The following is a 17,708-nucleotide window of genomic DNA, read 5'->3' on the forward strand; positions in this document are numbered from 1 at the left end:
AAAAATCTAAAACACCACAGACACAGATATTAGTTTCTAGACTATGTCTGCAAAATTTCATGGATTTTGGTTGCTTAATATTCAAATGAAATGGGAACTACGATTGTATGGAGTAAGTGACGGAGAGAGCTCTGTTAAGTAATATTGTTCGCAAGTTGTCATGAGTGTCATCATTGATGTACAAGGATTCAAGACGGATTCCAATGAGTTTATAGTAAAAGAAATAGCTATATTGTGTAATAACCATATCCAGACTTATTTAATCAAGCCACCATACCCATTTTATAATTTAACGAAAACGGAAAGAAAACAAGTTTGTTGGATAGAAAAAAACAGAGGAATACATTGGAAAGAAGGTTTTATTTCATACTTAAACTACAAAGATTATGTAAACATGAATAATTATTTAAATAATAAACGTGTTTATGCTAAAGGTGTAGAAAAAGTGCAGTGGATATCGAAAATGTTTGGTTGCGATAGTGTTTATAATTTGGAAGATAAATCTTGCCCTAGCTTATTAAGTTTGTATGAACAATACGAAACGAATAGTGATGTGTTTAGTTGTTTATACCATCCTTCAATATGTGCATTAAAAAACGTGCTTGTTTTAAGAAAATGGTGTCTCGATAATAAAATTTTCTAAAAAAAAAAATATATATCTAGTAGTTTTTATTTACTTTCCTTTTGTTAAGGGTTGATTAGTAATATAAGTATGACTAGCAAAGTATAGTCAATATTTTTATTAGTTGTTGATTAATACGACTTTAGTTTATTCATGTACATGGTCTAAGAAAGTCATTCCTTTTCAAAAACTCAAAGTAATCATCATAATTATAAACAAATAAAAATGATATTAAAAGTTAATGATTTAGTTGACGTTGTTATTGTAAAATGGAATTTGTGTGGGCTGCATCATGTACATATATTAAACTATAAGGAATACGATGGTATTCTGATATCAACGATCTCAAAGAAATCCAACATTTATTATCAAGGTCTTAAAGTTTCCGCACGCGTATTAAGAATAAATAATAAGTATGTTGACTTGATACCATCAGCTGATTAATGTGTAACTAAAACCGTCTGATTTTCATAAATAACCTTATAAAGCTGAGTCATTAGGATTTATCTGAAATTGACACATTAAAAGTAATTTGTTGAACGATTTAAAATAAACGATTACTTATATAAATCCAAATAATGCTAAAATGAGATGTCAATAGCGATAAGTAGGCTATCCAAGAATAATATCACCATTGAATCATCTTCGAGGAGTTTGTGACAACCTGATCATTCTCTTGTTACTGATTATATTTAACATCGATCGTGAAATTGGAAGTTGTAGCTCACGTCTATACGATGCGCGGCGCGGTGCAGCTACACCGCTAGACGCGCCGCGCTTTATCTAGAGACGTGAGCTACAACTCCCAATTTTACCCTACTTTTATATACCTGCACCTCATCTGTATTGCTGTTAAACTTTCAAAGTGATGGAGGTAGGTTCCGAATGTATTTATTTGTCACTGATGAGTCCTAAAAAACGGACAAAGATCAGGAAATTACTCATCATATTTTTTTCAGTGTTTACATTATGTGGCATGATACATACATAATTAGGTGATTACAGTCTACAGGCAGGTACTGTACGCCAAGTCAAGGTTACCTGCGCCCGCGTCGCAAGCAGCGGAGCGTGCGCAGGAAACTGTAACCACCGACCACTTCCCAGATCCAATACGAGTTACAACACGCCATTTCAAAGTCATTGAGGTTCCTGTAATATGGTCTTCAAAGTTAGGAGGTTAATTTGAATCATGGCTCATTTTTAGTTCGCTATTTAAGCGCCGTGCATAGTAAAAAGCTTAATTGTGATTCGAAAGGGATGACATGACCAAGTGGTAAAAAAGTTCCTACAGTTGTTCAATTTCCCTGACTGTCCGGATCATTGTAGCTTACTCACGATATCATTCGAATAATTAATAAGCAAGTTAAAAAACTTGTCATTATAGCCGGACACGGACGATAAATTGCAAGCACGTGGTGAATGTAGCGTAACATTGCCCGTGGCACTACTCGCTAAGTAGGTATTCTTACGTCGAGTTACCTGCAGCGAGTTACGACTGGCTTTTAACTCACTCGTAAATGCGTAATAACCTGTACCGTTGTCCATTCCGAGTTATTTATAACTGTGTAACTAGTCACTAACTATAAATAACTAACTTCCGGGATTTTCTTTCGGCATGTCACAAACTGGCTCTTAATCGCGACATTCGTCCGTCCTTCCAACATTTTTCTGGTTTCCCGTGAGACTGATATTTTCTCGCATCTAGAATGCAAGTTACTTATCTCTGTACCCTTTTATCATTCTCGGTTCAGGGGTTTTGTAGTTACCTATTCATTAGTGAATGAAAACTTCACCAACTAGATGGTCTGACCAGTTAAGGGAGTGCAATTCGTTGCAAGAATTGACCTCAGTACAATTGGTCAGACCATGAGCGAGATTTAAAAGATCGCGAAAATGCCCACCAATGAGGATGAAAACCATGAATCAAAGTTAGGACAGGACGCGCAATGCGCAGGACTTCAATTGCTTTTATTCATGACATAATATTGTATATGAAATCTTTGAAAAGAGCAACCGCCGAGTTTCTTGCTGGTTCTTCTCGGTAGGAAAGGCATTCCGAACCAGTGGTAGATGCTTTTGACGATTCAAAAGAACTTGTAAAAGTCTAATTGAATAAAAATATTTTGAATTTGAATTTGAATTTGGATGTTGTAACCGTCGCATTGGGCAAAGGATCGCTAAACACGTTTTTCCGAACCAAGATCGGTCTGTTTGCTGTGCAGATACTCGTAGCTATTATGAGGTAGACATCCGCTAAGAAAGGATTTTTGAAAATTCAACCCCTAAAGGTGTAAAATAGGGGTTGGAAGTTCATGTAGTCCACAACGACGAAGTCGTGGCCATAAGCTAGTTAGTTAGTCTAAAATTTCATGGAAGCATTTTTTCCTGCGCCGTTTTCGGGCACGTTTGCCACGAGGACCATACTTCCTCTTAGAAGACCCGCTCAGCGTTATTTCTCGGAGAACTTTCCTGCGATTTTTTTTTACCTTGGAAGTCAGCTAAGGAAATATGTATGGATGTAAATATAGTGCTGTGTTCCAGATGGCCAGTATCGAGGTGTCGCTGGCGGGCGTGGGGTCGCGGCGCCGCAGCGCTGGTGTCCGCGACGCCACCAGGGAGCTAGACGCGCTGCGAGCCGCGCTCTCCGACAAAGACACGCTCATACAAAGGTACGATCTTAGCAGGATCCAGGCACGCGGCAGCCAGTCGAAGTTTCAACAGATAAAATATATCTCATGCACGGTTTAATCAAGTCCAAAAAGGAAAAAAACTAAAACAATTTTTTCCCTTTTCTGCCTCTAGTCTAAAGAAGCAGCTGAGCGCATCTCTAAGCGCGGCGCGGCTGGCTGCGCACGCGTCGTCGCCGGCCCCCTGCAACCGAGACGAAGCCACCACGCTGTCGCAAGATGAGCGACGTGCCTTGGAGGAGCGCGCAAGCGCGGTGCGCGCTGAACTTGACACCAGGAAGGCCAATATATTGGAGCTGAAGCGGCGCTTGGAGAAGACTCATGTCACTGAGTGAGTGGTAAAATGGTTATTAATAGGAAAATGTAGGTATAGTGGAAGTTCAATGGTAGCGTTGAAGCGTTTGAATGGATCGTTTCAGCTTAAACCGTATCAGAAGCCATTAGTAGGTACATCATGATCATATTGCCAGATAAGTTTGCTCTTGACATAACCATGCTTGATAAAAAGCAATGATATAAGTTGGAGTGCGCTGACCTAGAAGTTGCCTAATTACTGTATTGCCTTGAGGGTATACGTGACAGGAAACGGAAGGGCATTCTACACCTTAGCGAATTTCTTATCAGAAACGATGAGCGAACACTTTTTGGGCGAGTGGATTGGCTGTCGAACACAGAACAGCAAGAACCGTTCACGGTGTTCCGTGGTAGAATGGTAATGGACTGCAATGTAATATAATCATTAACAAAATAAATTTCCATCAGGAACATAGACACCCGCATCGAGCAAGCCGAGCTGCAGTACCAGGTGGGGCGCGAGGAGCTGGAGCTGCTGACGCTGGGCGAGCAGGCTCGAGCACTCGCTCTGCTCATCGAGCAGGCGGACGCCGCGCATCGCACCACTCTCTATAGGTAAGTGTGGTGGCAACTTAGACCGATTTTTTAATCGCCAATATAATATAATCATTATGAAATACATAATGATTATATATTTATGATATGATATGATATGATGCCTTTATGCAAAGTACACTGTGTTTTAGTAAATCAATTTGCATGATTAAAAATCTCTCAAATCGTGTTGAGTGCCTCTCGGCAATGGCTTCCACCAACTCTCGCCACTCGCCAGTCATTACAGTGAGGAATTTTGTTTTGATAGATTTTGTATATGTTATCTAAAATTATAGGTAATTAATATTGTCTAATAGTTATAGGTTTATGCTATTGTCACTTTACCTATCCCGTCGTCTAAATAAAATCTGTTATTGTCGTTAGAACTACGATTGATATCAGCTATTGCAGGAGAAATTTATAATTTCCGTAATTTTATTAAAAGCGTCAGCGCAGATTGGGCTCCATATGGAGTTACGGACGAAATGGGTGCCCAGTTTGGGGCCAGCCACTCAGATAAGGAATTCAAGATTTTCAACAAAGCTGTGATTCTTCTACACTTTCACAGCTCGACGTATTTCTAAATAATCTATTGCACGCACAAGAGTAGGTGTTGGTGAAGCCGACGGCTAAGTGACATGTTGAGCGTGATAATATGGTGGCAATAAATGTTGTTAAGTAGACACTTATGGCAAAAATTAGAACGCAGTTTAACATCGTTTTGGTAATGGCATAAACGTGATCCAACTGCCCAATTCTATTGTTATTTTGTAACTTACGAGTACTTACGAATCTACTGTTTGTTGTCGATTTCAAAACATAATTCACACTTATTACAAAAATTTCGCGTACTAATAACACAGAAGTACTAACAATAATAATGACCACCCATAACTACCCAAATTATAAATGCGGAAGGGTTTGTTGCTTTATTGGTTAGTCCTTCAATCACGGCGCGACGGTGCTTTAGGGCGAAATGATTTTTGCCTGGCTATAGTAGCGATCTATAGACCCTATAGTATAGTAAGACTGGACTAGAGTGACATAGACTACTTCTTATCTCGGAAAATCAAAGAGTTCCCAAGGGACTCATAAAACTAAAACGCGGACGAAGTCTCGAACATCATTAATATTTCAATAAACGTTTAATACGAGTTGTATAACTTTTACTACCGAGTTAAAGTAAGTAGTTTACTCAAGATTTTTGTAACACTAAACATAATGAGAACGTGTAGAGTGTTACATGATTTTATGTCTCTATTGAGAGCATTATTTTGTAGGTACGTATATGCAAGAGCCATTGTAAATTGGACTTTTAACATCTTTCTAAACTTTATGTATGTATACATATGCCACTCTACATGGATTTTACATAGAAGCAATACTAAGTTTCATAAGGTGAGATTAGATACTTAAACCCGACTAAGCAATCCCAGCGCATATTGGGAGGCTGGAAATCGATTTATTCGAGCAGTGAGTAGGTACCTTAATCTAGATAGCGTTTTTGTTAAGTACAAAATGTTGCCTCCCTTATTACCTAATATTACGCTCAACGATTCCGACCAAAGCGAGCTACGATCTTCCCAGGATCGCATGGAAGTTGGTTAAAAGGGTAGCCATTTAAATATTTCAAAACTAAATTGCTAACGAGGACATGTAGCATTGAAAACCACGAAAACATTACAAAACCAAATGAGGACGTGTACCTACTTACAAGTAACATAGCGTTTAAAAATTAATTCGGTTATGTCTGAATTGAGACCGACAAAGTGTTTGTAATCAGAACCGTGTAAATTGTGACGGAGTTTTTAATATCTCTCTAAGCGGAGAGCCGTTAAGATGTAGCGATAAATGCGTACAAATTGCCAGTAATTGTTACATTGATTACGCCACAAGCGCCATTGTCCGGGGGGCGGAGGCGATCTCCTTGCTTTCTTTGATTCTTTTATGCTAACGCTAATCTATGGGAACGATCTCGGAAACCGAATGTAGGTTAATCCGTCAATAGTAGAAAGTGCAGATGCAGCAGCCAGCAATTTAGATACCAGTAGTTTATTACTTAGTTGCAGGAAGCACTTGCTTACACAAGAAATTCGCGATAGAAACAGGCCAACGAAGAATTGCAGAAATTACAACTGATGTAAGCTAGCTCATTAGTGGGGACCATTAGGTACCTATCATACATGTTCGCTAATCATCTTTGGACCTCATAAAAAAACTTAGAGTACTCAGCGGACGATGAATGGAGATATATGATTCGAGTTTCTCTACATGAAAATACAAAGTTGCGAAGCTGAAGTGCCAATTGGCAGGGCACTTAGTTTGAAAAACCGATAGACATTGGGGTCCAGAATAGCGACCTCGCACCGATAAACGCAGCGTTGGAAAGACACCTTACTAGGTAGTTTGACGACATCGAACGAATCGCAGCAGGGAACCGCTGGAATGACGTGACGTGTGAAAGTCCCTACAAGATACCTAAGTCCAACTGTGGATATCTATCAGTTATTTTTATTCAGATACAAGTTAGGCCTTGACTGCAATCTCACCTGGTGGTAAGTGATGATGCAGTCTAAGATGGAAGTGGGCTAACCCGGTAGCAGTATGGCAGTTTTCATTAAACCCACACTCCTTTGGTTTCTACACGGCATCGTACCGAAACGCTAAATCGCTTAGCGGCAGAGCTTTGCCGGTAGGGTGTTAACTAGCCATGCCTGAAGCGTCCCACTAGACCAGATCAGGGAAATTATAAAATTCCAAACCCCTGCCAGGGATCGAACCCGGGACCTCCCACTAATAAGACCACAGCACTTACGACGGTGCCAGGGAAGCCGTACTGATAAAAATTATGCAGAACGAAATAAAAAGATATACCTACCAATCCGATAAAGCATAAGTAAGTGAATATATTAACGTTTCCCATCGAGCTACAAGGCATACCGTTAAATAATTACGGTTTCGTGTTACAATAGGACGCGTAATAAGATCGCGAGGCGTTCGGATGGATGGTGCACCGCCGCGCGCCGCCAGCGCCAATGTTACCAGGAATAAAGGCCTAACTTTTTGAAGACCTATTCAAAAGTTTCCCACTCTCGAACTTAGTTGCTACATGATTTGATAACGGTCGCGGTGGAACACCATTGGAACTCACATCTCAGTTCCTATTGTGAACAAACTTTTTTATCGAGATGCATTCTTTCATTACATGTTTGATTTGAATTATCCTTATAGTTAATTGAGTTGGAAAATTCTCCATAATGTTTCTACATAAGTATAGTTGAGAAGGGGTTCAATGGGCAGTACCTACAACCATTTTCGAATTTACACTTTATTCTTGTGAATGTGGCAATTGTGTATTTAGTCCTTAATCTTAATCCATGATTTGCGCAAATGTTGCAACATCAGACAGGACTACATTATACGTGCACTATACTTACGCGTAAGAAATCTTTATACGAAAACAACGGATTGGAAAAAACCTATTTCGACGAGCCATTACGCTTTTCCCATCGAAGCGGACGTGTGGCTTGATTGATATCGACGGAACCCGTTGCACTATTTCTTATGAATGTCGGTTGACACCTCACTCAATCATCGCGGTTTATAATAAATGGAATATCACACGCTGCTTGCGGGGAACTAATGGGTGAAAATTATTGCGCGCTGTTGAGGAAGCAAAAACGTCTTTGATGGATCTGTTCGCGGTAGCTAATTAATAATATCTACTAAGTTACTAGCGATGATACCTAGTGGTTAAGACGTCCGCCTCGGGAGATTCGGGAGGTGCGTGCCCGGGCATCTCTAACTTTTAACAATTAAATACCTATCACTTGCATACATAACATTATGTTTTAAGAAGGTGAGATGAGATGCTGGACAAAATAAATTGAATAAATGCACACCGTGCTTGGCAGAATATGCGATTCTATCTAATCTTTAAGACCAATGTAAATTTTATATCATATTCTAGCAAATAAACATTTAAAGAAGAAAGAAAGAAAAACTGTTTATTTGGTACCAACAATAACTTAAAATAAATAAAATATAAAATGGGACGCGTGGTGTGTGGTGCCAAAATGGACTCCACTCAGCATTTGCTGCGCCTGTGTCGGGAACGCAGGCACAGCGCTGGTCTTCCGTGAAGCCAGAAGTTTCGGACGGTAACTACCTATATTCTCTATATATTATATATATTTCTTATTCTTCTTATTCTTGCTTTAACAGTAAAGGGAAACTGTGGAGTTCGAAATGACTTTCAGTAAGTACGAAACAGAGTGAGAAAATGGTCCTATGCTTTTATTTAAATGGAATGTAATAAAACAAAACTAACATTATTTAACAAAATCGAAGTAGATATTCTACAAAGAAAGATGTAAACAAATTTTAATTACGCAGTGAGAATTTTCACAATAGAGCATCAATTTTCGTCTGACTAAGACGTATAACTCTTGAGAGATGTAGTGAAAGCGAAGTTGTGCGGAGCCTGCGGTCGCTATGGTTACTCTATTTTCTTGCGGTCAAGGTAAAAGTATAATTTTATCATCAACGGGATGATCTCACGGGTGGGTTCACAGATCCACACCTGAAATGCGATTTGTTATTGAGTAGAAGATATGGATGTAAAAGGGACGGAAAAGTGTTCCCGTCAGATCTAACCCACATCATCATCATGATCAACTCCTCTTGAAATGAGAAGGTTTTAGGCCATTGACTGACACTTAGTCAGCCAAGTGTGGATTTGTAGACTTCACACACCTTTGAGAAAATTATGGAGAACTCTTACGCATGCAGGTGTCATGCCGATGCTTTTCTTCACCTTCACAAATTATATTTAATTACTAATTATATGAAATTTATTATTCCATGAAGGAATTTCCATCATATTAAACTCACATTTAATTCCGAAAAGATAGAGGTGTGTGTCCGGTATCGAACCTTAGACCTCCTCGGACGTCTTGACCACTAGATTATCACGGCTCGAATAGTAATAGAATAGAATAAAAATAGCACAGTTTTATGGTAATAGACTAGTATCACATACTTACAGAATCGCTATAAAACTTCAAGTGACATTTTTTCTTAGCTTGCTTTTTAAACACCTTATGTTCCTTGGGATGATAAAGTTCAATGCAATAAATGCAACAAAACTGGTAACAATCAACGTTGAACAATAAAAAAAACATAATCAAGAACAAATTGAGGTATCTATCTCCACAGGATGGCTCCTTTTAGGGAGCTTCCATTTCCATTTCTATAAAAAGCTTCATCGAAACGCATTAGCCAAGTCCTTCTTTGACCATTAATGCGAGCTTTCGATCCATTTGATGAATTTAATCACTTTCCTAACTTTACAAACCTTCAAGAAAAAACCGGCCAAGTGCGAGTCAGACTCGCACACGAAGAGTTCCGTACAATCATCGTACAAAAAACCTCAAACCAGTATAAGAAATATTTCTCGCCCCAACAGCTGTACAAAACTGCAAGTTAATGATCTTGATATGATTCAGTCGACTAATTTGGTCGTGTACACAATTTTTTTTTGTGATGTGACCACAAATTCACGGTTTTCGGATTATTCCCTTTACTTGTACACACACATTGCTGCAAGCCAAAATACATCATTCTAGGTCAACGGGGTATAGAGTTTGATTCCCGCGAATCGACAGATAAGTAGGTACGCCCGACTAGACAGACAATGTTGTGATCCTGTAAGACTGAAGGGTTCCTTTTTCCTTTTGAAGTACAGAACCCTGAAAAGTAATGTAAAATCAATAAAGTATTTCGAGTTCTAAGTTGACTTTGATAAAGTTGATTGTATATTGTGATAAAATGCAAAGGCGCTGGATTAAAAATGTTAAAAGTGCAAGCGCAAGCGCATAAGACTGCTGCCCTTATTTGGCGCCGACGAGCGACGTATCAATCTCACTGTTACAGACACGGGCTTTTTAATGATGGGACATGAGGAACCTCCTCAGTGCCACTTATAATTACTCAGTACCAATAATAGTCATCACCATCATCATGTGAACCCACTACCAAGAACATTTTTCCTCTCAGAAAGAGAGGGGGTTAGGCCATAGTCCACGAAGCTGGTCAACTGCGGATTGGCAGACTTCACACACCTTTGAGAACAGAACATTATAGAGAACTCTCTGGCATGCAGGTATCCTTACGATGTTTTCCTTCACCGTTAAAGCAAAGGATATTTTAATTGCTTAAAACGCACATAACTCTGAAAAGTTAGAGGTGCGTGCTCGGGGTCGAACCCACGGTCCCCTGAATAGAAGGGTGACTTCCTAACCACTAGGCTATCACGGCATTTACCATTTAAAGTTTAAATATTCAGTATGGATGCTTTGTTAGTTCGCGTCCTATGTAGGATCAGCGCGAGCTCGGACCGCGACCGGTTTCAATTCAATTACAAATTCACACCATCTTGGATTCGATCTCTTTAATGTTGTGGTTTTTGCGTTTGTTTCTTATAGAAATACATAATACATTAAAGCTCCGATGCAAGACACGGTCATATACCTTTAAACCAAAAAGTTTGTTTGTATGTAGGAAAAACAAAACAACTTGTCGCGCCACATACCTATAGGTAAGTTGCTCCTGGCTTTGATTCCGGGTCTGGACAAATGACAAATACAAATATTTATACAAATCAAATTATACATTTATACAAATGCTCTAAGTATTGTAGATTTCGGCGACGAAAGTATATGTCACGAGTCACGACAGACGGTCAACCAACGCCGAACCATTTCTTCTACAAGTGTAAATTAAAAATTTTCAACACCCCCGACAAATCATTTTCAAATAAATAATTATGTATATCTAGGCAACGTTCATCTTGACAGCTTGACATTTGTCAATTGACACTTGAATATTATGAACCTAAGGGTTATGTAACCTTCTTTTCTACAAGAAAACTAGAAAAGAGTTGATAACTTTTAAACGGCTGAACCGATTTTCTTGGATTATAGCTAAGAACACTCTCGATCAAGCCACCTTTCAAACAAAAAAAAGTAAATTAAAATCGGTTCATTCGTTTAGGCGCTACGATGCCACAGACAGATACACAGATACACAGATACACAGATACACAGACACACAGATACACAGATACACACGTCAAACTTATAACACCCCTCTTTTTGGGTCGGGGGTTAAAAACAGAAAGGCACGGCTATTTAATCCCTGAAATAAATAGCGCATTGCACCCATCGATGTATACGCACCCCACAACCTCAACTTCTCACTTTTTTACGGTTCACATCTAATTGCCATGGAAAATAGCCAAATGTAATTTTAGAACAACTTTCTCTACATAATATAGGCACGTATTTTACGTTTAAAAAATATGTGCTTGTCGGTAATATTATTGTGTAAGAAAATATGTAATAATATAATCCTTTCGTTTGAAAACTCGAATAGCCGCGGCCGCTTGCAATGGCTCTTGAAATGGAAATGCAATTTTTTTTTCATTCAAATAAACTTTTACAATTACTTTTGAATCGTCAAAAGAATCTACCACTGGCTCGGAATTCGGCTGACAGCATGACACTCGGCGGTTGCACTTTTCACTACCTACCTAGTACCAGCTATATTATAAGAGCGAAAGTGTGTTTGTTTGTTAGCTTGTCATTCGATCACGGAGCAACGGATCGACCTGACTTTTTGCATATAGTAACATATTCTAATTTTTATCCCGGAAAATCAAAGAACTCTCACGGGATTTTAATTTCGAAATCCACGCGGACGAACGTCGCGGCGTGTTAGCAAGTTTATATTGCGCCATCCATACTAATATTATAAATGCGAAAGTGTGTCTGTCTGTCTGCTACCATTTCACGGCCCAACAGTTTAACCGATTCTGACGAAATTTGGCACAGGGTTAGCTTATATCCCGGGGACGGACATAGGCTACTTTTTATCCCGGTAAATCAAAGAGTTCCCACGGGATTCCTAAAAACCCATCCGCTTAACCGATTTGTATGAAAAGTACCAAGGTAGCTTGCGTCCCTGTAATTGGCATAGGCAATTTTATCCCGGGAAATCAAACAGTTCCCACGGGATCTTTAAAAACATAAACCCGGATGAAGTCGCGGGCATCCTCTAGTATTTGCAGTCCGACAGCACCCCGACCCGCACTCTAGCCGCTAGGTTTCCCGTGGCGAGGCGCTGGTGCTGCGGCTCTGTGTACGTCGGCGTCGGTCTTTTCAAAGCGTCTCACGTTCCTCGCATGAGCTCGCGAGGCGGCGAGCGTGGGAATTACGAACCTACGCTTTTTGTTTGAACTCTACATTCACTAAGAGATTTGGAAATGTACAGCGGCTAAGGAAACCATTTTATATCAAAATTATTTTAATCTCTTCTGCAACTCTCATTAGTATTCTATCTAGTTAAGTAGTATATCTAAAGTTCTCGTTGCTGTCGCCAATAAATAGACGCCTAATTCTGGATAAGGTCTTTCGTAGAGACTTCCACATGGCACGGTGTTGTCACGCGCGCCGCCTGGATCGAGCGGCTCCTAATACTTCATACCTATATCTATAGTATCGGTAGTTTTTAAAGGCTACTCCACCTCTTGCACGAATTTTTAGAAATCTTCGGGTATGAAATTCGATATAAAGATTCGATATGCACCTATTCTAGAATATAATAATATGTGTCGTACATACCTTTAGTAGCAGCTATGCTCTTATATCACGAAGTTGATAGCAGGAATTCCGTACCACCTACATATCGTTTAAATGTAAACACGTTCTAGTTCTTAGGCCTCTGCAGTACTAAGTAACAACCTTTTACTTTTAAAACTTTCATGAAACGTACTTAGATATGAAAAGACGCCAAATGGCTCCTTTTTCTTACCCTTTCTTTCCGTTCTGCGGCTAACATAGCGCTCAAACATCTTGTATCGTTTAGCATGGTTTAACACCACTCTCCTACAAATAACCGGAGCTTAATAAGTAATCGCTAATGTGGTAAAAATAGTATTGTAACAATAAACCGTGTATCTATAGAAGGGTTCCAGTTTACTTTGTGCCTTGTATCTTTCTTCCTTAATTTTAGGGTTCCGTATCCAAAGTATGCTAACGGGACCCTACTGCTCAGAGTCCGCTGTCTGTCCGTCCATCTGTCTATCAGCGGGTTGTATCTTGGCCGTCTGTCCACCTCGTGGAGGTTTTGCTAACACTGGGCTGTTCGGTACAAGATCGCCATTCCAGCACCTTGGGACCCCAACGTATATCGGTTCATCAAACTATATGTGCCCTACCTATTGCCACTTCAGCTTCGCAACCCGTTGAGTTATGTCGGTTTTAAATAAGTAATTCTTCTACGGATCTCTTCATTTCTGATTTGATCACGAACCACCTAGATGCCTATCTGCAATAAAAATGATTATTTATGCAACTTAACTGATTAAAAACTATCAAGTTGTATGCGTAAGCTAAGCTGAGCTATAATGTTTTATAGCTGGGCGCTAAAACAATCCACTTCGCATGAAACTCCTACATTGCAAGTTATTTTATAGCCCCAGTTAGGGTTACCACATTTTTACAATTAGGTACTACGAGTATAAATTATAAAATCAAGGTAGGTAGATAGCATGTATTTAACATAAATAAATCACTAGAATTATAATAATAGGTAGATTACAAGATTTAGGTTTTTTCAAAAATACCGTGGGAACATTTTAATCTTAAGGGATAAAAAGTGTCCTATGTCCATCTGAAAGATGCAGTCTATGTATGTAGCAAATTTTATATACGTGGGTATTAGGTTTATGAATCCCGCAGGAACTCTTTAATTTAGCGGGCCAAAGAATAGCCAGTGTCTGTCCCCGGAAAACAAGCTATTTCTATACCAAATTTTGTCGGTTGAATGGATGGGCCATGAAAAGCTAGCAGACAGGCAAACAGAAAGTAAGCCAGACAGAGAGATGGGCTAGATAAATACCGTCTGGCTTTTATCCATACTAATATTATTAGTATGATTTAGAGGAGACAACCCTAGCCCCTATGAGTACAAGGTGCTGAGGCCCTGAGAATGGGGCGTAGGTGTTTGACACTAGACCTTCGTACAATCTGTAGAGGGGCTTGCTTTTCGTAACAATCCGGAGTAGTTAGGTATTTCGACAAACACTAAATATTGATTCAATTACTATGAGTAGATTGGTATTTAATAAGCACGTGGGAAGATGCAATAAACATAATATTTGAACACCTTATTATATTGGCAAAGGGTGTCATCATCATCATGATCAACCATCGCCGACCAATCACAGGTTTCTTCACGATGTTTTCCTTCACCGTTATTATGGCTACGTTTCACTCCGACACCGGAGTCTTGTCTGTTGGTGGTGTTTATTGCTTGCTTTTCCTGCGTCTTTAGTAATGGGGTGGGTGTTAGTGCATATCGCATGTTGCACGTTGTACCATACACATTTGTCTGTTTTGGCGGATTATAGCATATTAAGCTTGTAGTTCCTTGTATATCAGGGAATTCTGCAAAGTGACGCCTGATTCTATCCGACATTTGAAAATAATATATGGTCACCCCGCGGTCAGCGAAGCGAATGCCCTAACATGCCCTCCTTCGTAAGTAGGTTCTTACATTATCCCTGAACATAACACATCATAGCCTCGTAGCGCAAGTATCGCGATAGATCAGCAATTACCTGGTTACCGCAGTGTATAGAGCACGCCGCCAGCTCCGGTCAGTGCTCCAGGGCGTCACGACTCACGATTATACCCTGAGATAGCTTAGTGCTAGCACACCAGTAGAAAAGCCTATGTAGTAGGATAAGGCGTGGTTATGAACATAACACATATCTTGAGAAGGCTCAGAACCAGCTAGTAGAAGAAAGAGCCCATGCAGTGGACTTTTTGTATGTTCGATAAAATAATCGGGCCGATGATTTCGCAGACTTCCTAAGCTACCACACGAAAGGAAATTCCCGCGAAGTCGCAAGAATTCCGCCGAATTTTTCATTCGGACGATGCGTGTTCGACGATCGATTTGTGACGATGATCCTAAAGTTCCATATTTTTTTTTCATTTTTTGAGATATTTGAATGTTTTTTCATATTTTTTATTTATTTGGAAAACAAATTGCTATATTACATAATTTCAAACTTAGTCTAGATAAATATAGTAAGCCTAAGTTTTCACAATAAAGAGGATTTATAAGTTACTAACACATTTCCCGATCGGGTAGATATACTTATTTAATTTTTAATTTTGGCTCGCATATAATAGTTATAGGTAAGGTTTGCAGCTGCAATCAGGAAACGTTATTGTTATTAGTTAATACATATATTAATAAATATACATATATTTAATTTTTATATAGGCACTTAATTAATTCATTAAAATAATGATTCTTTTCCACTTTTGTCCAACAGCACGGTGCGAGAGTGCGGCGGCAACGCTGTAGTCATCGCAGCCGAGGCGCGCGACAACGTGTGGAGCGCCGCGTCCCGGGGCTCCGGCGTCACCATCGACTGGACGGAGCACGCCGCCATGAAGCCTGGCGACAGGTTAGCACTTTGATACCTACTGAAACATTACATGTAGACTACTCAGCGGGCGATGGAGGGAGCTATGAAGTGAAAAATCATGTGAAAAAACGTAACACTTGTTAGGTACCTCTGTCTGTCCGTCTGGCGAGGCCGAGGGTGTGAGCTTGCCTCTAAGTTTTCGGGTGTTAAGTATGTGCGTTTTACCTACCATTCCCGTTCCAGGCTAGCCCGCTTCCTCACTACTAGACTGCATCATCACTTACTACGGTAAGGTTGCAGTCAAGGGCTAACTTGTATCTGAATGAAAAAAAAAATGCACGTAGCAGCGTAGGTAATTATAACTATGGAACCGATAGGTTTCATCGATTCTGAATAACGACCAGTCCTATAAAATGCGCCTACAAATTGCGATGAACATTGGATCCACCTATTAGCTGCATAAACATTAAAGGGTTGATACTCTTTTTATTCGTTTTCTTGCAATGGTAACAAAGTATACTTTATAGTCCTGAGATTCTTGTTGAAGGATACCCTCTTGAACGGGGTGATTTATTGGCTATTTACAAAGTCTAATAGAAATTAAAATGGAAGCTAACCATTTCAATGTTTTTCATCAGACCATGCTAATAGAACTTGCTTTTACGGTAAAGGAAAACATCGTGAGTGAACCTGCGTGCCTGAAGGTTTTCCATAATGTACTCAAAGCTGAAGTGTGAAGTCTGCCAATCCGTATAGGCTACCTATTATTGGCTACTACTGGCTCAGTGTGGCAGAAAGTGGCCAAAACCCTTCTTATTCTGGGAGAAGACCCATGCTCAGTAGTGGACTGGCGATGTTAGTCTTGATCATGATGATGATGATGACTGGAAACTATTGTCGGCAGGGTTTAATTTTCAATTTAGGCCATTCCGGAAAAATCGTGTAAATGGTGACGTACAAATTGTATCATTAATACTGTCAATGTTGCAACTAAAACAAGACAATATGTTGAAACCGGCCAATTTTGTTCTTCGACACTCGTGGTCGTAGAATTTAGGTCGTGAAAAGACGTTTTCGGAGTAGACGTAAGCTCAAAGCAGTCATGCAAAGGACCACCCTCAGTTGTCTTAATCTGAACGTCGCATCGCTTTTGCGAGCTCTCTATGCTTTCCACCTTCCACTTTGCCCGCACAACATAGAGCTCGATGGAGTCATTTTCACGCCAAGAGACATAAGCATAACTTTATTAAGTTTGCCGGTGCCTTATATTATTTCCTGTTTGTTTTTATTGCAGAATACTAGAAGTGAACGGCACATCGACCCTGTGTTGCAGCCAGGAGGAGTTCCGTCGCGCCGCAACCAGCGCCAGCCCGGCGCGCCTCGTGCTGCTGCGGCCGCAGCACACGCCGCCCTCTGCACTGGCTTTTACACAAGTACACCCGCTCTCCTTCACTATGAAAGTTCACTAAACCAATAAGGCTTCATATTGAGCAAAGAATGTATGTCTGACAGCTGAACTCACGTAAAAGTCGGAGTATGCCCGACTAGTTTCGAACTCGTCCGGTGTCCATTTTCATATGCCTCAGCTCGTGACGCGGCGTCAAGACTGGGAGTCGAGCTATACACAAGACACACTGTGATGGGGCGAGGCGTGAGAGGAATGGGGAGGGGAAAGTGGCTCCCAATCATGGCACCGCCACTGTTAATCCAGGCGTGCGGAACCAATAGTGTCCTGTCCGAAGGATTTAAGCGAAGAAGCCAAATTGAGCTCCAATATCTGAATGTGAATATTTCAGAATGAAGCAGCATCTCTTCGCGCCGAGCTGGGCGCGCTTCGGGTGGCGGCGGAGGACGCGGAGAGAGCCAAGGAGGGGCTGCGCTGCGACAACACCAGGCTCACACACCGCATCTCCTACCTCGAGGAGCAGGTCGCCGAGCTGCTCAACAGGCATCCGCAGGTATTGACCCTTGAAGTTAGCTGATATAGGCCACGCTAAGGTAGTTTGAT

At 40.3% G+C, this 17,708-nt stretch overlaps 1 protein-coding gene across 1 annotated transcript in view; it reads left to right on the forward strand.

Moving 5' to 3' along the window:
- Positions 1 to 17,708, forward strand: part of LOC123881051 — a 77,255-nt gene that overhangs the window by 57,284 nt on the left and 2,263 nt on the right. The window contains exons 5-10 of the mRNA XM_045929599.1: positions 3,164 to 3,291; positions 3,425 to 3,640; positions 4,072 to 4,218; positions 15,605 to 15,739; positions 16,995 to 17,133; positions 17,497 to 17,658. Coding sequence (XP_045785555.1) covers positions 3,164 to 3,291; positions 3,425 to 3,640; positions 4,072 to 4,218; positions 15,605 to 15,739; positions 16,995 to 17,133; positions 17,497 to 17,658 — 927 coding nt within the window. The remainder of the gene's footprint in view (positions 1 to 3,163; positions 3,292 to 3,424; positions 3,641 to 4,071; positions 4,219 to 15,604; positions 15,740 to 16,994; positions 17,134 to 17,496; positions 17,659 to 17,708) is intronic.

Source organism: Maniola jurtina, chromosome 3 (genome assembly GCF_905333055.1).
Source record: "Maniola jurtina chromosome 3, ilManJurt1.1, whole genome shotgun sequence".
Lineage (NCBI taxonomy): Eukaryota > Metazoa > Arthropoda > Insecta > Lepidoptera > Nymphalidae > Maniola > Maniola jurtina.